The sequence below is a fragment of the Sceloporus occidentalis genome, unplaced genomic scaffold (assembly GCF_023333645.1).
Source record: "Sceloporus occidentalis isolate IW3139 unplaced genomic scaffold, rSceOcc1.0.p SCAF_9, whole genome shotgun sequence".
Taxonomy (NCBI): Eukaryota; Metazoa; Chordata; class Lepidosauria; order Squamata; family Phrynosomatidae; genus Sceloporus; species Sceloporus occidentalis.
This window is the reverse complement of record NW_028316989.1, coordinates 38,747,951-38,771,625: the sequence shown is the minus strand read 5'-3', so window position 1 is coordinate 38,771,625 and position 23,675 is coordinate 38,747,951. Positions and strand designations below refer to the sequence as shown.

Below are 23,675 nucleotides of genomic sequence, written 5' to 3'. Positions count from 1 at the left end.
CATAAGAGATAATTAGTATTGGATAATGTTGAACCCAACCCTTAACCAACTAACTTTAAAAAAAAAATTGGCTACACGGTATTGTCTTCCATTTCCACAGAGCAAGCTGTTGACTCAGTATGTGCTGAATCTAGCCAAGTATGACCAAAACTATGACATCCGGGATCGTGCCCGCTTTATCCGCCAGCTCATTGTGCCCACTGAAAAGAGTGGTGCCCTCAGCAAGTATGCCAAAAAGCTTTTCCTGGCACAGAAACCAGCCCCCATCTTGGAGTCATCTTTCAAAGGTAGGTAGGATACGTTATCTAAAAAGGGCTGCCGTAAGCAATTTGAGGATAGTTGAGATATAACCATAATTGTGATTATGCTTTTGTGTTGTATCCTTGCTGTCTCTGTACCAGATAGCCACTGATCCCTGATTGTTCCTTCCAGACCGTGACCATTTTCAACTGGGCTCTTTATCACACCTCCTCAATGCCAAGGCTGTCGGTTATCAGGAGCTCCCCGACTGGCCCAGTGAAGCTCCAGACCCATCTGTGCGCAATGTGGAGGTATTAGTCAATCTTCCATCTATAGCTGGTGGGTGTCCCAAAATCTAGTGTTGCTCCACAACATTATGAAGATATGGCCCTGTGTGTCATGCGTAGAGCTCAGAGAGTTAACTTTTAAAATCACAAGTATTTATCATAGCGTTTGGCAGGTATTTGATGGCTCAGCAGTTAAGATGCTGATACTGATAACAGCAAGGTCAGCAAGTCAGCAGTTTGAGGCTCAAGCATCATGCAATGCAGTGAATTTCTGTCACTAATCCCAGCTTCTACCAACCTAGCGGTTTGAAAGCATGGAAATACAAGTAGATAAATAGGTACCACTTTAGTGGGAAGGTAACAGCATTCTGTCCAGTCATGCTGACCACATGATCACAGAGTCATCTATGACAACACTGGCTCTTCAGTTTAGTAATGGAGACGAGCATCTCTCCCTACAGTCAGACATGACTTGACAAACATGTCAAAGGGGAAACCTTTACCTTTGGCAGGTAACTGGCTGCTTTTCCTTATTAAAATGTTTCAAAAGCAACTTGTTATCCATTGCCTTTTGTTAGCTGGGCCAAAAATACCATATACTGTATATTTGACTATTAAGTCAACCTCATGTATAAGTCGAGGGCAAGTTTTGGGCCTCAAATTATTAATTTTGACATGACCTGGGGATAGATTGAGTGCAAAACTTGGAGGCTCCTTCAGTGTGTGTATGCAAGCGGCAAGAGGGAAGCAGAAAGCAGTGTTTCAGCCTTCATTCCCAAGACAGTGAAGCACGCAGGAAGGAGAGGGACTGTTAAACAAACAACAATCAGTCATCTCCTTGGCTCAGGACAGAAAGAAACTGCATGGGGAAATCTGAAAGAGCTGCTATCACATTACCATACTGATCTGTAAATAAATCAACCTAGGATTTTGAGGTCATTTTTTGGGCATAAATTTTTAGACTTCTAGATGAGTATATAGGGTAAGCCTTAGGATTGGTAAAAGAGTAGAATGAGCTTGAAATATTCTCATTAAAATGACTGTAACGTGCCCTTAAAATCCAGGTTTTAAAAATTACTAGAAATGGGTACTTGTTATAACATTTAAATTTAAGTCCACATCCACTCATTACATAACTTTTGAAATGTAACTACATTGCACTTTTTTTTTTTTTTTTTGCTGAAACAAAAACAAGTACAGTGGGCCCTTGGTATTTTCTGGGGTTTGGTTCCAGTAAACGCCCCCCCCCCCCCCGATACCAAAATCCGTGGATGCCCAAATCCCATTAAATACAATGGTATAGTCAATTGATGCCCCTTATATAAAATGGCGAGGGATGCAGTGGCTCAAGTGGTTAAGACGCTGATTCTGTTGATTGCAAGATTGGCAGGTTAGCAGTTCAAGGCCCGGGTGCTGCATGATGAGGTGGGCTCCCATCACTACTATCAGCTTCTGCCAACCTAGCAGTTTGAAATCCATTCTGATGGGAAGGTAAACAGCATTCTGTGCAGTCATGCTGGCCACATGACTACAGAGTCATCTTTGACAACGTTGGCTCTTCGACTTATTAACAGAGATGAGCACCACCCCCTATGGTCAGACACGACTTGACAACCTTTTCAATTGAGAATACCTTTACATTTTATATAAAATGGCAAATTCAATGTTTGCTTTTTTAATTTATATATATTTAAAATATTTTCAGACCGTGGATACTTGAATCTGTGGATAAAAAAATCAGTGCATATTGAAGGCTGACTGTAACTCATCAGAAGTAGCCATGTTATGTGGCTATATCACAAGTATCACAATATGTCCAAATTCTGATCCATAGTTGAGTGATTCTGAGTCCTGAGCGCTGTTGCTTTCTTTAAAATACTTTGTAGGGATATCCAGTGGGCTGTTTTTGTGTTCTGATGAAACTCCTACACACTTCCCTTTGTTTCCCTCCTAGGAAGAGTCATTTGTACCTGTGGAAAGCCATATTGGGCTACTAGGCAAACCAATAGAGGTCACGTTTGTGGGTGCAGTGGTGCTTTCCCTCTGCTGTCCTCATTGCACTTCAGTCCCCGTCCCCCTTGTCCCCTTTCCCCTGTGTGCCACCCTGTTTTCTTCCTGCACTGTGTGGCTCTGACTAATTTTGGTGCTGGTTTGTGTTCTGGTTAAGGCTGCAACGTTTCACTGACTGATTGGTTAGCTGTGCTGGTTAAAAAATACTTTTGATTAACTAAAAGATTGGCCTGATTTATTCAGAAAAAAGGTCTTTATTTTATATATATACATATTATTAATACACAAGTTACACATTGCAAGTGTTATAGAATGACTGTTTCCATTCTCATTCTTCCTCTGACTTCTGGGAATACCGCTTCTAAGATGGCAGTGTTTGCTACAACACATGTGCACATCATCTAAAAGCAAAGTTGTGTTTCTGCTGTGGTACATGTTCTTAGACAACCCATACCTGGGACCCCAGAAATTTAACACCAATCAAATTCGATACATAGTTTTGATCTGATGTAGCAAAATGTCCCATTGTAATAGAAGTTGGACAGCTCCTGTTGTGGCGTTGTGGTGTTGTGGTTGCTGTTCAGGCATTCTGGCAGGCAGGATGAGCAGAGGGTCACCAGGAACAGTTTATCAGTACCTTGACAAAAAGTCAGCATTGGTCTCTCAAAAACAAGTCATGCCAGTCTAATCTTCTCTTTTTTTGATAGAGCCACAAGCTTGGTAGATAAAAGAAATGTTGTGGATGCAGTATATCTTGATTTCTGTAAGGCCTCTGACAAGGTCCCCCATGATACCCTTGCAAAAAGAAAAAAAAACCTAGTAAAATTTGGGCTAGACAATGCTACTGTTAGGTGGATTTAAAATTGGTTGACTGGTTGGACCCAAAGGGTACTCATTAATGGCTCCTCTTCTGGAGAGGTGACCAGTGGGGTGCCATAGGGTTCTGGCCTGGGCCCAGTGCTATTCAACAGCTGTATAAATAACTTTGTTGATGGAATAGAGGGCATGGTTATCAAATTTGCAAATGATCCTCAATTAGGAGGGGCTGCTAATATCCCAGAGGACAGGATCAGAATTTAAAATGACTTTAACAGATTAGAAAGCTGGGCCAAAACTAACAGAATGAGTTTCAGCAGGGAGAAATGTAGGATACTACACTAGGGCAGTAAAAATGAAATGCACAGGTATAGGAATCATGACATTTGCTGCAAAAGGGATCTAGAAGTCTTAGTGGACCACAGGTTGAATGTGTGTCAGTGTGATGCAGCAGCTGAAAAGGCAAATGTAATTCTAGGCTGCATTCAATAGAAGTATAGTGTCTAGATCAAGGGAAGTAATAGTGCCTCCGTATTCTGCTTTGGTCAGTCCTCACCTGGAATATTTTGTCCTATTCTGGGCACCACAATTCAAGAAGGATGTTGAGAAACTGGAGCATATCCAAAGGAGGGTGACTAAAATGGTGAAGGGTCTTGAAACCATATTCTGTGAGGAACGACTAAGGGAGCTGGGGATGTTTAGTCTGGAGAAGAGGAGGTTAAGAGGCGATATGATAGTCATGTATAAATATTTGATGGGATGTCATATTGAGGGAGGGAGCAAGCTTGTTTTATGCTGCTCCAGAGACTAGGGCCTGGAGAAAGGGATTCAAGCTACAGGAAAAGAGATTCCTCTTAAACATTATAAAGAATTTCCTGATAGTAAGAGCTGTGTGACAGTAAAACACACACTGTCTTAGACAATAGTGGGGCCTACTTCTTTGGAGGTTTTTAAACAGAGGCTGGATGACTGTCTGTCAGCGGTGTCTTGATTGTGCGTTCCTGCATGGCAAGGAGTTGGAATGGATGGCCTTTGGGATCTCTTCCAACTCTATGATTCTTTGATTCTATTATGCATCTTGGCTCATCCTTCTGAAAGCTGCTCCATTTAGGTCCTACATAAATACTACTTTCTGTGTTGGAACACACTACATGCCATCTTTAGGTCTAATGCGCAATGAAATACATGTCCATCTATTCCACTGCCTCCCATGTGCCTATGATGTAACCTGCCACCAGTTGCTCCAAACTAAACAATTCACATGTTACTGTGTGCCATTCTGGATTGATTTAATTATTTTTATCCCATACAGAAGGGATAGCTGTGTTGAAAATCTCTTAAGTGTGAAATAGATCTCAGTTTGCCTTACTGTGGCTATTCTCTCTGTGATCCTGTCTTCTTCACATAGAGGGTGTTCTATACACTTGCTCACTCATTTTTCAATGTGACTCTTGCTTTGCTCTGGCCAGGTCCCAGAATGGACCAAGTGCACCAGCCGTGAGAAGAGGAAGGAGAAAGTGGAGAAACCATTCTATTCTGATTCAGAGGGAGAGTCTGGGGCAACAGAATCTGCTGATAGTGGTGAGAGTTGGGGATATACCTGCCTTGATACAGAAGATTCTTGGTTCAGTCCCTGGCATTTCTAATTAAAAGGATTGAGTAGAAAGTGACAGGAAAGAATCCAAAGTGGTGCTGTCGGTAAGAGCATACAATACTAGGGCAGCTGGACAAATAGACTGACCTGGTCTAAGGAATCTTTTTATGTCCCAAGGTTATAATAGTAAAGTATCAGGCATGTACAAGCACTGGAGGAGGATGCTTCCCCAACCAGTGCAGGCTTCCCCTGAGCATGTGTGTTCACTGCCTGTGGGACTGGATGATGTAGTTCAGACCAGTGGCTCTAGCAAACAAGAAGTCTGGAATTCTGACAGACCTTGGACATGGAGAGCATTTTCTATATAGAGCTCTCTTCTAAAGATCCAAGATCATACCCGGGCAACTCAAAACCCAGAATGGCAAGTAGTTCTACCATTAAGTAAAACAGGCTGCAGTATCTATTACAAAGATGAGCAAAATAGGGTCCTCCAGATATTGCTGGATCCCCCCCCCCCCCCAGTTAAAATAGGCGAAGGTTGATGGGAGCTACAGTTTAACAATATATTGAGGTTACCTCTTGCTAAGATCAGTTCTAATAGGATGCAAATATATTTCAAGCAATAGCATGAGAACCATTTCTGGAGTCTCCCTACCTCACCTCACCCCTACCCAAAGTATTCAGTTCAGGATATACTCTTTTTGGTTTCAGGCTTCAGTTCAAAGCAATTCTTTATAAGAAAAGCTTTTATTAATGTGTCTGTCATTGCTCCATATGCTTTCTTTCTGCCTTTCTTTCTTTTGTAGTGTATAACCTGCCATGTGAACATATCACTGATATTCAAAGGCAATGTAAATAAATAAGATGGAATACATTGAGAGGGAAGGAGGCACTGGCACAGCCTAGTGTGTGAATGTATGTGTTGTAAATCTGAGCTGCCTTCTCTGTTCCCTGTTCCTTTTCCCAGAGCCCGAGACAATGAGTGGGTCAGAAAGTGAAAGTGGGAGTGAAAGCGGCTCTGGTTCTGGCAGTGAAGAAGAGGATGAGGATGAGGAGGACGAGGAAGAGAGTGAAGACCAGTCAGAAGAGAAGGAGGAGAAAAAAAAGAAGAGAAAGGAGGCTCCAAGGAAAGGCTCACTGGATAGTGCTGGGAGGTACATTAGTGTCATAGCTAGGTATGATAATAGATTTTAAAAAGCGACAATTGTACTTAGCACCCGTCAAAGTGCAAGGAATTGCGGATAGGTTTGTGTGCATAACCAAAGACCTGCAATGAAGTGTTGCAATGAGGAATGCTTTTGCACAGTGAATTTTCCAAGTCTTGCTATCTCTTCCCTGTTGGGTGTGCAGTCCACAAATGAATTGCTAGAGGTTTTTTTTTTGGGGGGGGGGCAGTATTACTGCAGCTTGCAAATTGTAAAATATGTTACTCCCAGCCCCTCAAAAATGTCAGACACCAAAGAAGTGACCGTATTCATCCATTTCTTTCTTTCTAATACCAGTGAGGCAGAGCAAGAAAAAGGCAAGAAAAAGCAGCCACTTCGGGAAGGGAAAGGGGGCTCAGAATCCTCATCTGAGGAGGGCAGCCTCACAGAGAGCACCTCATCAGAGTCCGAATCTGGGTCTGAAGCAGAGGAATCACCTGCAGAGAAGGAGGCAAAGAAGAAAATGGTGAGTGGCTGGAAATGGGGTAAGAGTGTCATGGAGGGCATTTAAAATGATAAACTCTGGCTTCTCTTCTCTGGTTATAATTTTTTTTAAAAAAATACGTGCTTGTTGCTGTGTCCTGATGTAAGGATTCTGTGACTCAGAAATTATTGACATTGTCTGTACAATCTTTCCCTAATGGTTCACATTATTCTGTGTATATTCAACCATGTTTACAAATGAGCAACTGTTTTTGTGTGCTTGTAATTGAAGAACCTCTGGAGGGTCACAGGTACCCCACTCCTATGCGTTACTTATAGAGTAGTACATACAGAAGGTCTTATATTTAATTTCTATTACCTTCAGTTTGTTTCTTTGTGTTCTGAGCTGGGCCTGGAGCCACTCCAGGTCTCCCCCAAGAGATTCATATTGTGTCAAGACTGACATGAGCCTTTGATATGAAGCAGTGATTACCAAACTTTGGCTTTCTAGGTGTTTTGGACTTGTACTTCCAGAATCCCAGATCATTGGCCAAGATGACTGAAGCTCCTGGTAGTCAAAGTTCAAAACACTTGGAGTTTGGGAATCACTTGTATGAAAGAAAGGAGCCTTTACTTGATATTAATAGAGGTGGCAAGTATTTTACAGCAGTGAAGAACTTGCATGTCCTTCCAGTCAAGAGGAAAACAGAATCTTTTCACTGTTTCCCTGGACCAACCCACTTTCTTTAGGCTGGCACATGTGTTCCTCCTAGAGTAAGACCTTGGTTGCAAATGAAAAGCTTACAAAACAAAGGTCTAAGTAAGGGTATAATTTCTGTGCAGAAGCAAAGCTTTCCTCCCCCTTCTAGAAACTTTGAGAACTTCCCACACACTTCTCACAGCTAGGATGGGACCATGTGTACTCTGAGATTCCCATAGGAAAGCATGTTCTTTATCTCCCGGAATGTTTTGCCAGGATGAACAGTCATACCTATCTGGGTGGAAAATAACCCCCCCCCCCCCCATGCCAACTTGGAGCTGTATAATACATTCCATGAACAAGGGAGGTACCGAAGAGCTGGGAACAGTTTAATTACTCTTTGGCCTGTTACAGACTGCCAAAATAAAGCTGCTTCGGGTCTCTTTGGAGGTATGCTATTTAAATGATGCATGGGTCCTAAGAGTCCGGAGGTCGCGCCAAAGCCACACTCCATTCCTAAGCACTGGAGCGCAGCTTTGGTGTAGCTTCCGGACTTTTAGGATGCATGCATCATTTAAACAGCATACCTCCAAAGAGACCCGAAGCAGCTTTATTTTGGCAGTCTGTAACAGTGGGATTAGTAATCAAAGATGGGCAAAACCCTGTCTGAAAGCCTGGAGAACAAATAATAGTACATAATACTGGGCTGGATGAACAACTACTGAGTTGGTATCAAGCTCCTTCCTATATTCCTATACTAGTATCACATATAGGAACACTTGAATCGGAAAGAACCACTGTTTGGCTGCATGCTGAGCAGAGCTGTTTGTCCTCTGCCCTATCCGGTCTTGTAATGATAACATGGAAGGGATGAATTGGCCACATATGTAGCCCTGGGCTTCCAGGAAAAAGGGAAGAGAATATAACCCTTAACAGAAAAAAGACTGTTTGCCTTTGGGCAAAAGACTTTTCCTTTATAATTTTTTTTTAAATTTTGTTTTGTTTTTTTCCAGCCTCCCAGCAGCAAGCCAGCTACAAAAATACCCAAGAAAGGACCAAAGGAAATCTCCCTGCTGGATCTGGATGACTGTAAGTGTCCTGACCCTCATGAATCTCCTTTTCTGTTTCTTTCTTTGGCCTTTTCCAAAGTCTTCCTTAGACTGGCTTCCCTTTTAGCCAGTACTATGGCTGATGAACTGGGATCTATATTTTGCTTTTTGTGCTGCTCAGGAGTTCTAGATTGCAGCAGAGGTTTGGGATTCTGGCTGGAAGAGGGCTGCTGCCAGAGAGCTAATGCCTGGCAATTCTGAAAACTGTACTTGTTCTGTCTGTTCTTTTCTGAAGCTATGGCAACCGGCAGTGAATATGACTGCACATGATTGGGGCCTCATTCTACCTCTTCAAGGGTACATTCTATGATCCACGTAGTGGCAAACAGGATAATACACAGAACTTGGAAAATTTTATTTTTAGACTACAGCTTCCTGAATCCTCTTGTAAGCATGACCACATTTCATGCTGGCTGAGGATCTGGGGATAGTACTCCCCAAAAGTAACTTTTTCTGATGATCTATCAAATGAGCAGCATTTAATATGCTTGTTTTTTCTTTGTTCAGTAGCAATTATGAAGGATAGAGGGGGGCAAGCATAGTTAAGACCATAGTGCATGTTCAAAGAAACGATCTCATTCCTACAGTCCCCCAAAGATGTTACTTTGGCCTGGAGGTAGGAAGGTGGTATTGACATCAGTAACGGCAACTGCCCCCCATGACCAAATTGCCAAATGAATGGATAGGGGAATCCACATGTGAACAAGCCCACATAGCATGGTAGGAAAATGTCAAACCCACATGTTCTGATCTACATGAGGGTAAAGCTTCAGCTGTTTAAACAAACAAACAAACAAACAAAAAATACAGGGATGTTAAATGCATGCAGTTGTTTAATACCACCTGGTCTGCTCCTGAAGTAGGGGAGAATGGCCACTTTCCATGGAACTTGTCTAATGTATGTCTCTCAGTTGCAGCTCTGGGTCTGGGTTCTTTGGAGCATAGGCCACAATGACAAATCTTTCCACTCACTGTAGGTCAATTCAATGCAGCTTGGATCCGGGATATTTGAACGACTGTATTTTGACAGTGTTCTGCCAGGCTCTTATAATTTTGGGAGAAAACTGTCTCCCTGTCCTATTCTACCACAGACATTTGATAAGAGAGACCCAGAACTCCAAGGGAAGCTAGGCTGGTCCCCTTCCTGCTATCCTTCCACTAGAAAGAAAAACTATTCTTATCCAAGTGGCCTTTTAGCAATTATTTATTATTTATTTTGTTTAATTTTATTTACTTATTTACTTACTTTATTTATTTCTATGCCACCTTTCTCCCAGACCAGGACCCAAGGCAGCTTCCATAACACAACGCGCATGGCAAATCTGGAAGTTGTCCCCAATGGCGGTGCGTGTGCACGCGCGCCGCCATTGGGGACAACTTCCCTCCCTCCCTCCCTCCTTACTTACCTTTTCGTCGCCGGTGCTGCGTCACTGCTGCCGCCGCCTCAGCTGGAGCTGGGGGGAAGGCTGGGTGGGGGTTTTGGAGGCCAAGAAGCCTCCAGCCTGCCAGCCAGCCCTTCTGCAGCAGCGGCAGCGGAGCACCAGCGCCAGAGGCCTCTTCGGCCCCTGGTGCAGGCGCCTGCGGCAGAGAGGGGGCCGAAGAGGCCCCAGGCGCTCGGCCTCCTCCTCTCCGCAGCGCCGCCACCGCTGCCAGGAGAAAGGCCGGGTGCTGTTCCTGGAGGACTCCAGGAGCAGCACCAGGCCTTTCCCCTGGCTGTAGCCGCGGAGGGGAGGCCTCTGGCGCTGGAGGACCAGTGCCAGAGGCCTCCTCTCCATCGCCACGGCTGACGACGGAAAGGCCGGGCGCTGCTCCTGGAGGCCTCCAGGAGTAGCGCCCGGCCTTTCCCCTGGCTGTAGCCGTGGAGGGGAGGCCTCTGGCGTTGGAGGACCAGCACCAGAGGCCTCCTCTCCGTCGCCACGGCTGATGAGGGAAAGGCCGGGCGCTTGAGCATACACGGATTTTGCTATACGCGGAGGCTGGGCGCTTGAGCATACACGGATTTTGCTATACGCGGAGGGGTCCGGAACGGATCCCCCGTGTATACCAAGGACGCACTGTAAAACATACAAAAATTAAACATACAAAACATACATATTTATTAACAATTAATTGTCTACTGAAAAATGGGCTTTTAGTAGACTGACTCTGTACACTTTTATTGGTTGTTTTTAAACTGCTGTTTAGTTCAGTCATTTTAATATTATAATGTGTTTAATTGCATTCTGGCATTATAACTGTTTATCTGGTTTTCTTTGTACTTTTCTTTAAACTTGCTCTGAGCTTGCAAAAGCCACAGGTCCAAGGGAATGGCTGACTAACTGGCTAAATTGAGTAATGAATGATGGTTAATAGGTAGATCATTCAACTGCTTTTGGTACAGAGAGAGCACAAGTGAACCAAGACTTCACAGAAGCCTATAATTTACCTCTTCCTCATTGGCAGTCATTCTCTGTGGATCTTTTTTATGTCCTGGCTTACAGTTTGGGAATTCCCAGTCTACAGTTTCTCCTAGAGCATATGCGCAGAGCATGTGAGCTGTCCATGGTCCTGGAAGACTGTCTATTGTATTAGATGGCAATTTCTTGTTAAGCTAGGGGTTTTTTGCTTTTTCCCCTTACAGGTCATGCTGTATTCTCATTATCTCTGTGTTACTCTCCACATGGTAAAAAAACTCAAGATTGTAAAGCCTTTTAAACCCTTTGTTTCCTGCTTCTATACACCACAGTTTCACCCCCTCAGCCCCAGCCGGTTGTCACCAGCCCCATAGTTTCTACCAGCCTTGTGACTGACCTCGAGGGGCTCACATTGACTGATACTTCTTTAGCTGCTGCAGTAAGTGATGTGTTGTTTCTTTGTTGTTGTTGAATAAATTGTTTAATATTTATGTTCTTTTGTGTAGCATGCATGGTTCTTGCCCACATTTTTATCCTCGCAATGAACCTATGAGGTTGATTAGGCAAAGAGAAGTATAAGAAGTGTCTGGTGCCCCCTTTATCAGTTCTCAGCAGAAAAAAAATGCTCTTACTTCTGATCAGCTGGTAATTGGAGATAAGAGCTTTTCCTTGCCAGGATTTGGGTGGGGCCTCAGAAAGAAGCTGCAAAGTGAAAACTGCTTAATTGTGAGACTTCTTGCAGAGTCATGTCCCATTTACTTCTGGCAGACATTTTACTCATGGTTGCTCTGGAGGAGACATGGAGAGTCTTGGTGTTTGAAGTGCTTTTCAAAAATGGTGCTGAAAAATGTAGTCCTAGTTGCAGATGAGAAGATAGTATGGATTTATCTTGCTTGCTTCTGAGTATGCTTAATATCAGTAAGAATCACATGTGGCCCTGCCTGTAAATAAATATATATATATTTTATTTTTATCCTGCTTTTTGCCAAGCAGTCAAAGTGGCATACAACAGGCTAAAATATATCCATATATACATAGTACCCCCCTTAAAACAGGATTGGTAATTTGGCGGATCTTGTCCGGCGGCAATTCCATAAATTGGGAGCAGCTGCAGAAAATGTCCTCTGGGAGGTTGCCGTCAATGTGATCTTTAAGAGCTGTAGTAAATTCCTCCCAGAGGACCTGAGCGTACAGGGAGGATTATACGGAAGCAGGCGATCCCTTAGATAGGTTGGGCCCAAGCCATGTAGGGCTTTAAAGGTGTTAACCAACACCTTGCATTGTGCCTGGAAACTAATAGGCAGCCAGTGGAATGACTTCAATATTGGTGTTATATGGTCACTCCTCGTTGTTCCTGTGACCAGCTTGGCTACCATATTCTGTACCAGTTGACTAGGCACAAGAGTAGCCCCATGTAGAGCGCATTGCAAAAATCAAGTCTTGAGGTTACCAGTGCATGTACTACAGTTTCGAGGTCACCCCTTTCCAGGAAAGGGTGCAGCTGTGTATCAGCTGAAGCTGATAACAGGCACTCTTGACCGTCGTATTCACCTGATTCCTCATCTGAAGCAATGGGTCAAGAAGCACCCCCAGTCTGGGAACACAGTCGTTCGAGTGTGAGCCCCTCTAGGACTGGAGGTTGAAACCCAATACCTGGTTTGGGGGCCCCTACCGTAAATACCTCTGTTTTGTCTGGATTCAACTTGAGCTTGTTTTCCCTCATCCAATCAATTACTGCCTGAAGACACTGGTTGAGGGGAGAAACGCCATCTGTCATTGTCGCTGTATAGCTCAATGCTTATGCACAAGCTTTATGTAAAAAGGGTTACAGCTTCATTCGCTCATTTGCTGCCATGTCCAGAGAGGGCTGAGAAAAACTCCTGTTTTAGACTCTAAAGAGCTGCTGTCACTCACTGTAGATCAGGAGTGCCCAACTGTGGTCTTCTAGATATTTTTGGACTGCTAGATATTTGTGGATCTCATAGTCCATCAACATTGATTCTCATAGCTAAGGCTAATAGAAGTTGCAGCCAAAAACTTCTGAAGGGCCTCAGTTGCCCACCTGTGCTGCAGTTAATACTGAACTAGATGGACCAATGTGGTGCACTTGATGACCTTTATTAAGATCAAGCAAAATGTCATTAAAGAGTGTGCTAGCTTTTAATGTCTGTAATCTGATACCTGTAGCATTTAAAACTAACTTATTCATTGTGAAGTCGAAGGCTTTCGTGGCCAACATCCATGGTTTTTTGTGGGTTTTTCGGACTCTGTGGCCATGTTCTAGAAGAGTTTCTTCCTGACGTTTCACCAGCATCTGTGGCTGGCATCTCCTCCCAGTTTTTCCCCTTCCTCTTCCCCATTATCATCTCAAACTCCAGTTTTGCCTGACTGACCCATCATCTTGTTGCTACTGTTTCCCTCTTCTTTCTCCTTCTTGCTTTGCAGATGATCAGTCCTGTCTTTGGGACTGTGAAGACATATGAGCTACTGCATCGCATGACTGGGGAAGGGCTCTCAGTTGAGTATTACTTTAGCCGGCAACCGTTTCCTCCTGACTCCCGTATGGTGGCTGTGCAGATCCAGATCTCCAACAACACAGCTGCCGAGGTGAAGAACATCCGCGTTAATGAGCCCAAGCTGCTTTCGGGCATGCGAGTTCAGGAGTTCAAAGAGATCGGTAGGGCTTATGTGTTCCTGTTTGTGTGTTTGGGGTTCAGGACACTGAAATCCTTTATTTTATTCATATATTCATGGTTCTCATTCATCCCACACTCATCCTCACAACAAACCTGTGAGGTAGGCTAGTGTGATTGAGCAAGTTGTATTTTATGCCTCATTGAGGCATAAAACAGATGGCCATCCAGCCTCTGCTTGAAGACCTCCAAGGAAGGAGACTCCACTACACTCCGAGGGAGTTTGAGACTTATTTGGGTAGTTCAAGTAGGAAATGCGACTTATTGTATGTATTCATGTATAAATCTAGAAATTTTGGTCAAAAAATTGACCCAAAAAACCTGAGTTGACTTATCCATGGGTCAACGTAAGTACTGTATCTTAATGCTTATTTAAAAGAAGGAACCATCCCCTAGTGAAAAGCAAGAGTACAATTTGTCTTGGAAGCACTGGCCCCCTCTACTCTCTCATCCATCCAGCCTTAAGACTAAGCACAAACTCTGCTGCAATTTTGTAAGTTTTTGACATTGTTTTGCTTTCCTTCATCTTTAGATCCTTTGCTCTATGCCCCTAAGTTTTACCCTCAACTTATCCATGGGTCATAGCAAAATCCATAATTTTGGCCCTAAATCTTGCCCTCGACTTATACATGAGGTCAACTTCTGGTCAATTATATATGGTAGCTGAGTCCAATTGAATGCTTCAAGTGCATCTCTTGTCTCATGGCAGTGGGTAGAAGTACCATCATTGGCTTGGGGAAAGAATCATGGCAGTTCAGGACTGGCACCACTGTTATTTTATGATAACCAGTGAGTCATTTGGAACATAATGTTCAATACTGTCTAGAGAGCTGGAAGAGGCATTTTCCACCCCATCCCAACATGCTTTCCCATCTGCTAGTGGGTGACCTTGGACAAGTCACATGCTCACACAATGCAAACCTCCTCTGAACAAATCTTGCCAGGAAAACCCCATGATAGAGTCACCTTAGGGTCACCATAAATGGGAAATGATTTGAAGGCACACAACAACAACAACAACAACAACAACAACAAAGTGCAAGGTGTAAAGGGAGTGGGGGATGACAGTGGCAAAGTTACTTCTACATCTAACTGAAGGCCTTTTCTCCTGTGCTTACAGAGACCCTACCACCTGGTGAAATGGTCAGTGTAGTTATGGGCATAGACTTTTGTGACTCCACCCAGGCAGCCAGCTTCCAGTTGTGGTAAGTTCCTAACACACACACTTTGTGCAAAAGAAGAGAGCTCTGGCAATGGACTATGAAGTGGGCCAGGGAGGCAGACTCCACATTTGAACCTCCTAATTTGAACAAGCATTTTGTGACTAAGGCTACATCTGCACTGCAGAAATATTCTAGTCTGAGACCATTTTAACTGCCGTGGCATAGTTTTTTGTGACACCAGAACTTTCTGTCTGAAAAGGATAAATAGCTCACAAAACTACAAATCCCAGAATTCCATAGCATTGAGCCACAGCAGTTAAAGTGGTGTCAAATGGGATTATTTCTACAGTGTGGGTGCAGCCTAAGTAGCAATGTGGAAAGACTATAATAGGTGTATGTGCATCTTTATTGTTGTTGTTATTGTTTAAATTGTATTACTTTGTTTTAAAATAACAATGTTTTTATAGGGTAGCTTGTTTAATTATGTTTTCGCTTTCTTACTACTAGTTTTTAATTCACATATCTTGTTTAAACTCTTGTGTGAGTTGCTTTTGCTCCCATTCTGGAGACTGATGGGATATAAAGAAATCCCCAGAGGGCCTCAAGGACCCCTGGATCTTTTGTGGTTGCCCATTCCTGCTCTGAATAAGCAAACACATAAAAGAAAGGTGTGAGGAAACATTATGAAGGAAAAGAAATGCCAAATTTAAATCTTGGCAAATTAGAGAAGGCTTGGATATTATGGATAAACTCCGTGAGGTCATAGATATACGTTTTAATGGGAGTAAAAAAGTGGTGTTGAAGGAATACAGAAGACATAAGAAAAGCCTAGAGAGTCCAGAACAAAGGCTGATCTAGTTCAGCATTGTGTTCACACAATGTCCAATAATTTCCCCCAGGAAGCTCACAAGTAGGGCATCAGTACACCTTTCTTCTTGGTCTACCTAGCAATTGGTATTCAAAGCGAGTAAACAGCCATGTTGACTAGTAGCCATTGACAAACCCCATCCTCCCTGAATCAGCCGGTTTTATAGCTGTTCATATTGGCAGCCATTGCAGCATGCGTCTGTGTGTGTGTGTGTGGTCTTTATGAGGAAGCATTCCCTTTATCTGCTCAAAATCTCTTGCATTCATCTCGGGAAAGAGTATTAAAATATAAATATAAAAAGAGAAGCAAGAGAACAAAATGCAGGTGTTTGAAAAGTAAGATATTTTAAATTATCATGATACAAGGAAGGAAGTCAGTGCAAAGAGGAGAGTGTGTTTACACCCGAGAAAGATAAAAATAAGCTGCATAGTGTAGAAAACATATATTTGGTCTTAGAAACCATCCCATTCCCCTGGGCTCAGTGAATTCTTGCTAAAGCTAACGTTGCACCACTGCTGGGGGATGTGCTGTTCTAAGACTTTGTGCTGCCCGAATCAGAGCAGCAAATGGTGTCCCACTCAAGCCAAGCCACATAGTTTCTACAGCCACCCCATTTTAGCTTTGCACATGTGTCAGAAAATCTCACAAACCGTCTGGCAGTGTGTCTAGCAATAGGACTCACTCTGGCAAGGGGTTTGTATGTCTGTTGCCTACTTTGGATGGTCTTCTTTCTTCCTCTAGCACACATACGCGACAGTTCTACGTGTCGATCCAGCCCCCTGTGGGGGAACTCATGGCTCCTGTGTTCATGAGCGAGAATGAGTTCAAGAAGGAGCAAGGTAAGTGTTTGGATGGGGGAAGTGTTTGCTTTTCTCCTGCCCTGTAGCTGTATGTGGGAGGCAGGCAAAATTAGATAGCAGACTCAAGGCTTGGGAATTTCACAGCACTTTTCCTGCATTGCTACAGGCAGGGTCCCACATTGCCCTAGAAGAGAAGCAAAGATGTATTAGAGAGAGTAGAACCATCCTGTTCTATTGGTACTCCCTGCCCAAAACTCCAGTGAGGGTTGCCACAGTTTCTGGATACTAAAACTGCTAGAAGAGCCAGCATGGTGTAGCAGTTTGAGTATTCAACTAGGACACTGGGAGACCAGGGTTTGATTCCCTGCCTGGCCATGAAAACCTGGGTGAAGTTGGGCAAGTCACACTTAGCCACAGAGGAAGACAAGGGCAAAACCTTTTCTGGGAGATTCTGGGAGTTGTAGTATTATAGCGCTCTGATTCTTCCAAAACAAACTACCATACCAGTTAATAACATGAAGCAATAATAGTTATGCCTTTTCCCTGTTTATCTTGAAGAGACCAGATTGAATCCCTGCCCCACTGAGATTACGTCTTATTCTCCTGACAATAAGCCACCCAAAAGATCATGAGACATCTGATTAAATATATATAGCAGACCTATGCACTTTTGTGGTGCTGGGGATCACATTGACAGTCCCCAAACTCAACAGGGAATGGAAACTCCCAGTGCAACAGCACAGCAAATTGCACCCCCTTTTGCTTTAAAATAAGGTGCATGGGGAGCATGACACTTACTTTAAATCCAAATCATGCTTTTGGGAGACTTCCAGGAGTGTGATTTGAAGGCACAAGTTCACCACGTCTTTTGTTTTAAAGAGAAAGGGAGGTTGCTGGTGGAACTTGAAATACAGTAGTAGAGGATAAGAGGGGCTTAAAAATGAGCAGAGGGGGGCCATAAGACTGGACCCAGGCCCTGCAACTGTTCTGCAAGGGCAGCCTGCCTCTTTGTGTAGGCCTTTCATCCATCCATGTTGGTCAAATAACATTTGCCCCATTCCTTCATTTTCCCATTAATTTTGCATCTGGGTGTCTCCTCTTTCTGGCCAGTGAAATCAACAGTGAAAGAGACCCTTCCCACAAGGAGGACATCCCTCAAAAACCCACCTTGTATCCCCCTTGAGCTGGCCATGGCTGTGGGGAAAGCACTCCTGGGCTGTGCCAGCAGCTGATGCTAATCATGTGTTTTGTTCTCCTCCGCTGCCTTGTGCATTTTTGCTTCTTCTTTTTTTCCCTTTAGAGCAACTGTTAAAGATGGGTGTGGGTAAGTGCCAGCACAGGTAGCTGTTTCCTGCGGATGCTGCAGCTGTCTGCTCTTTCTAGCCGTAGTGCTAGCGCTGCTTCCACTGGGTGGTGTCTCTCCTCTTCTAGCCATAGTAATAGCACTGCTTCTACCCTGGGGATCCTTCTCCCTCACTTTGGCCACCAAGCCACGAGCACTGCTTTCAACTGCAGGCACACACCTCCCTTCTCTTTGCTCCTTCTCCTCTTCCCTTCTCTTCTTCCTGGGATTGGTGCTGCTTCCTTTATGGACAACCCTGTTTTGTCCTGCTGCTCTTTTGATCCTTACCCTCTTTTACCCCCTGTTCTCCTTATTAATGGACAACAAAAATGTAATAATAGGCCAAGAAAATACAAATCTTACTAGGTCTGGGAAATGTGTGGCTCTCCAGGTAGCTTGTTGACAGTGGCATCATTAGAGGGTGCAGAGGGTGCGGACCAGAAAAGGTGACACCCTAAGGGAGGGAGGTCACACCACTGCTCCTCAAACATCTGCATTTGGGCAGAAATAGGCTGTGGCATTCACCTGTATCCTTTTAAAAAACTGAAGGGATGGTGTGAGTGTGGTTAGGCTCAGTGGGAGGAGAAAGGAGAGGCCCCAGATTTTTTTAAAAACAAAGAAAATTTCAAATTTAAATTTTTAATTTAATTTTAAAAAAATTATTTAAAAAATATTTAATAACATCACATTTTAACAAATTTTCACTCAAACCAAATGAAACTAAGTATATGTAAACACGTTTATCCTTTGTGTATGATATCAATTAATTTTGCTAGTTTATGTCACAACTATTGCCATTACATTCAGTGATATATCGGAATTACGATTTATAAGTAAATTCGCACAAAAAACATTACCAAGGATTCTGTATGGTGTGGTATGGGAGGAGGTCAATGAAGGTGTGTGTGTGTGATATCATGAGTTACCGCACCAGGGGACACCAACCCTAGTGATGCCACTGCTTATTGACTTTCTCTCCCATCAGCCCTAGCTAGCAAAGCCACTGATGAGAGACAACTAGAGCTATAGTCCAACTTTTGTTGGGTCACACATTTTGCATCCCTGTAATAAAGGACCATTTGGCAGCAGGATTGCTAGGTTGCTTTCCTAATTTATTGCTTTGGGAAGTACCATACAAATTACCCCCAAGCAACTAGAACAGAAAACATTTTGTAAATGTGAAATGCTTGGGAAAGCTGTCTTGTTCCTGTTGCTTGATGCAATCAGTGTACCACAAAATACTGGAACAGGCTAGTAATTTGACAAACCTGTAGCAAAAAACTCATTTATTTTTTTAAGGCTTCTAGCCTTTGAAAAGGTCCTACACACCATCAGATTTTGAAGAAGGTGCCATCAGATATCAGGTATCAGCTGGACATTTAATGCTCTAAAACAAGAATATGTTAATAATGAATTATATACGTTTTAATTCATATGTTCTAGTATAACAGCCCAAAGGATGTCAGGTGCCAAATATCTGCATGTTTTAGGGTTTTTTCTTTTATAAACAACCTTGGGACAAGAAGGTATACACCAGCCTTGTCTCTTATGCTTTATTGCTTTGAATTGAGAATTTCTATTCTCAGATGGTTTTGGTAGCCCCTTAATAGAGCGTGTGTTTAGAAAAATGTTTCTTACACTGTATAAGGCAATAGTTATCATAGAAAGGGAATTTGCAAAAGATGGCATGCAGAACTATCTTAGTTGTAGCAGCAAGTGTATATCAAATGTTATTAGAAGGATGGGAAATGGTTAGTTCTCTAGATGTTTTCGACCGCAGCTCCTAGAAGCCTCAGCCAGTGTACTTTGATCTTGTGGTCCAAATTTAACCATCCACAACATCGGGAGGGCCAAATGTTCTCCACTCCAGTTTTATTGGAAAGTGAAGGCTTGCCTTAGAAAATTGGAAAAGGACATTGATGCTTCCACCTTCTTTCTTTCTGACAGCCCACTAAGTCTTTTGCCTACCTCCACAGCAGAGTTGCATGTACTTTGCATGTTGCTCCTGTGCTGCAGGAGAAACCACCAGTTTTCCTGGGGTGGGATAGGGTGAGAAGTGAATGTTTCCCTGAGCCCTCTTTTAACTTTTCCTTCTCTTTTGACTGTGGCAGAGCACCTGGTATCCCTTGAGCTGCTTCTTGAACACTGCATGGTTCAGTGAGGCAGCCTTTTGGCATGTGAATCCCTCGCATCCAAGCATCACCCCCTCTAACACACTAAGCTTTACCGTTTCTGCAAGAAAGGGGCTTGTTAGATTTTTAATCCCATTTGAGATATGGTTTGGTAGAAATATACTTGTGTTTGATGATGGTAGGCATGTTTTTTTAAAAATTCACAACTTATGAAAGTCCGCTTCTTTTTAAATATTTCAAGATACTGAAATATACACCTCTGTCTTGCACATATTTCACTTTAGTCAGAAATTATTGCTTATACAAATGTTCTTATGATTTCTATGAGTCCTACCTCTTCCCTTTAGAGAATTCTAATCAGTGTCTTTTGCTTAATAAATTAGAATTGAGGACCTGCTTTAGACTCCATATGTAATATGGCAGGGGTCAAATTAGAATTAACCTGTTCTCTCTGTGGCTAATGGAGCCCTTTAATCCCTTTGGGAGATTATTGCACATGCCCAGTAAAACAAATTGACATAAAATGGGTTGTGATATTCACAGTCAAGCATGACCCCAAGAAAGTTCCTGCATGGCAGGGGGTTGGACTTGATGGCCCTTGTGGTCTCTTCCAACTCTATGATTCTATGAAGTTTAGATACTAAATTTAGATAGCCAGTAGAATCAACTTGCAAATCTTTTCCTGGAATGCCCTACTAAAGGCTGAAGTTCTGGCATTATATGCTTGATTGCTCATCCATGTTTTGAAAAAAATGTCCTGCATGGAAAAATTTAGCATGCTGGAGAGGCCAATCTTTCCTTCTCCTGCTTTGTTTCTAAATGTGGGGAGCCATTTTCCTCCCATTTTTTCCTGTAACAAGTATTCCTTTATGCCATCCACCCACACACTTCCACTCTGCAGCTTCAGGTGGCTCAGGCCAAGTTGCATCGGTTCTGTCTTGGAAATCAAATCTGAGATATAGGCCCGGCACATACCTCTGAGAAAGGCTGAACTGGATGGGGCCTGTTTTCCTGCAAAGGGACACCACAGCAGCCAAACTGCATGGTGTCCCTCCGCCCCAAAAAGAACCTGGAAAAATTGGGTTCTTTTTGTGTTGACACGCGGATGTCATGAGTGTGCCATTGGTTCACTTGTGACGTAAGCAACATGCAGCAATGTCTATACGCTGCACGTCACTTATGTCAAGATGGCGGCCACCATGTGGACGGCAGGCTGCTGTTAGGCCACTGCATGCTGCACGCTCCGGAACCCTAGTATTGGTGGCAGCAAGCCGCTTTTGGCCCGTCTGTCTCGGGCCATAGACTTATAAATTAAACCTGGTTCCAATTATAATTAGGCAAAAGCTGCCGAAGCAGAGAGTGATGAACTTAGTCCAGTTCAAAAGTGTGTTTGTGTCCTGTGCGTTAAAGCCAGTCTTTTTTCTTTGGCTAGCACATACAACTACATACAACAGTAAGGAACAAGGCAAATACTGCCACCACAATGCCTCTGTATGTGGTGGCTATGCTGCCCCATCATACTGTTTTATGGCAGGTGTAGTGTAGTGGTTTGAGCTTTGAACTGTGACTCTGGAGACCAGGGTTTGAATCTCTGCTCAGCCATGGAAACCCATTGGTTTACCATGGGTAAGTAACATGCTCTCAGCCTGAAAGGGAGGCAAAGACAACGCCAGCCACCCACCCAGTCTGAACAAACCTTTGCAAGAAAACCCTGTGATAGGTTCACCTTAGGGTTGCCATAAGTAGGAAACATTTTGAAGGTAAACAACAACAACAACAACTTAATGTAATTAAAATGGCAGGCATGTTTGTTTCAAATGGTTTCAGATTGCTAATTGTTTCACCCTGCTAATATTATAAAACTAAAACTAAATTAAACCTATAAAACCATTTTAATAACATATTCATGCACATGCAGATAAGGCAGGCACAAATACAGCAGGATCCCCAAGTGGAGAAGTTATCTGCTGGACTCATTCACCATCTGCTGATTATGAATCCTTGGAGCTGAAACTGCATTAGCTTTCAGAGCTGCTGCCTTTTCCCTTAATCAGAAAGTGTAGGGAAAGATTTCCCCAGAGAATCTGCAAAGATTGGAAACCTTCAGATCTAAATAATCTGGTGTCTTAATACAGACCCAGAAAATTCCTGCTTTTTACATAAGGACCAAATGTGGAAGCTGATGAAAAGCTGTAGCTCCCCTCCCGTTCTGGGGAGTTGACATCGTAGACTGCAGAGGAACTGACATTTCCTCTCCTTCATTCTTTTCCCCTTATCTTTTATTAAACAAGAATTGGTCACTGCCCAGATGACTACTGATATCTTTCTCCTTCTATCCTCCAGGAAAGTTAACAGGGATGAGTGAGATCACGGAGAAGCTGACTTTACCAGACAAATGCCAGAGTGACCATGTGATTGTGCAACAAGTCACAGCTGCAGCAAATGTTAGTCGCGTGCCCTGTGGTTCAGACAAGGAATACCGGTGAGGAGATGGATGCACCACGACTTCTGTAGTCTCTGCTTCTCCTAATCCCACCTTTCCTTTCATGGGTCACAGCCAGTGCACATATTGATATTCCACTACTGTGGTACTGTCTGTGTTCTAAGAGGTTTCTGCTGGACCAAAACGCCTGTCTTTCCCCAAGCCTCACATTGTTCAATTCAGACAACAGGCCAAAAACCCCAGGGCCAAGATCAGGCCCAATCCTGCCAGACCGGACATGGATCTGATAGATCCAGTCCAGTCCTGGGGTAAACAACCTTTACCCCAGGTTAATTTGACCCTTGGTTTGCCACGGAGTTTCCAGGAAACTTTGTGACAAACTCCAGCTATTTATATGGCACCTCTCACTCTTTACATTGACATGCAACTGCTGGTACTGAAAAGTTCCCCATCACCTTGTCTAATGTGGAAAGAGGGCACCTGGCAGGCCGCTCACATCTGTGTGCTAATCACCACATCAGAATAACATTGCAGCATGTGGAATCACATCTTTTGTTTTTGTTGGGCTGTTTCCTTTGGACAGGTTTGCTGCGAAGACAGTTAGCAGTGGAAGCCTCATCCTCATCACGCTGGAGAAGAAGACAGGCAACATGGCACATCTGACCATCAACAGCGAGAAAATGTTGATTGGCACCATGTTGGTGAAGGACATTATCCACTCCTTAACACAGTGACCAGATAGTTTCCCTGCCTGTCATCTCACCCATTTCAGAACCCAACCCTCTTCCCTTCATGCCTCAGACACCTGTCTGTCTGTCTCTAAATAAAGTGCAGTATGAGGTTGACAGAGGGGGCTAATAGGAAAACATTCCCAGTAGCAAATGAGGTGCAGCCTTCAAACATGGCTAAAAGACATTAGGTTAGCATCAAATTGGAGGTATCTTAAGGTGCTGAAGGTTCCTGTGACTTTGACATCCTTGGTGTCCAGTGGTCTCCCTTCCCCTAGCTTTTTTGTTCTGTGGATCTATTTATTATGGACAAAAATGGTTCAATAAAGAAATCTTCCTTCAATTGACTTCTGTTTGCTGTTTTTATGTCGAGTGACAAAACACTGTAAGACAGTGGTTCTCAACCTCTGGTCCTCCAGGTATAACATCTGGAGGAACAAAGGTTGAGAACCACTGCTGTAAGAGAATGAGACTTGAGCAAGGTCTGCTAATGCCTCTGACAATTTTCCCTAACTCCTACATAGTCCAGAAGCAAATGGAGCCACAATCATATTAATAACAGACTTTGGCCTAATCTGATGGCCACCAGACCCTGACACCTTAAAAGGCAAGATTTAATTGTGTAAGTGTGTGCACACATATGTGTAAATACTGATTTTTTTTAAAAAAAATCAACATTATTTTTGGTATTTATACTAATTTTCTACCAAAGCACTAAGGCAATATATG

At 43.3% G+C, this 23,675-nt stretch overlaps 1 protein-coding gene across 8 annotated transcripts in view; it reads left to right on the top strand.

Annotated features, from left to right (window-relative positions):
* AP3B2 (adaptor related protein complex 3 subunit beta 2) overlaps window positions 1-23,293 on the top strand; it is a 56,433-nt gene extending 33,140 nt beyond the window's left edge. For 2 of the 8 annotated variants that reach the window (XM_089538887.1, XM_089538886.1), the window contains exons 16-28: window positions 101-287; window positions 433-551; window positions 4,823-4,934; window positions 5,915-6,122; window positions 6,450-6,618; window positions 8,289-8,364; window positions 11,110-11,216; window positions 13,223-13,454; window positions 14,591-14,675; window positions 16,243-16,340; window positions 17,602-17,625; window positions 22,119-22,257; window positions 22,802-23,293. In XM_089538887.1, the coding sequence (XP_089395013.1) occupies window positions 101-287; window positions 433-551; window positions 4,823-4,934; window positions 5,915-6,122; window positions 6,450-6,618; window positions 8,289-8,364; window positions 11,110-11,216; window positions 13,223-13,454; window positions 14,591-14,675; window positions 16,243-16,340; window positions 17,602-17,625; window positions 22,119-22,257; window positions 22,802-22,952 (1,707 nt within the window). In that variant the 3' untranslated portion in view covers window positions 22,953-23,293. Of the gene's footprint in view, window positions 1-100; window positions 288-432; window positions 552-2,481; window positions 2,539-4,822; window positions 4,935-5,914; window positions 6,123-6,449; window positions 6,619-8,288; window positions 8,365-11,109; window positions 11,217-13,222; window positions 13,455-14,590; window positions 14,676-16,242; window positions 16,341-17,601; window positions 17,626-22,118; window positions 22,258-22,801 lie in introns of those variants that run through there. The other 6 variants (XM_089538882.1, XM_089538883.1, XM_089538885.1 and 3 more) reach the window with 6 other exon arrangements.
* Window positions 23,294-23,675: the final 382 nt, after the last annotated feature.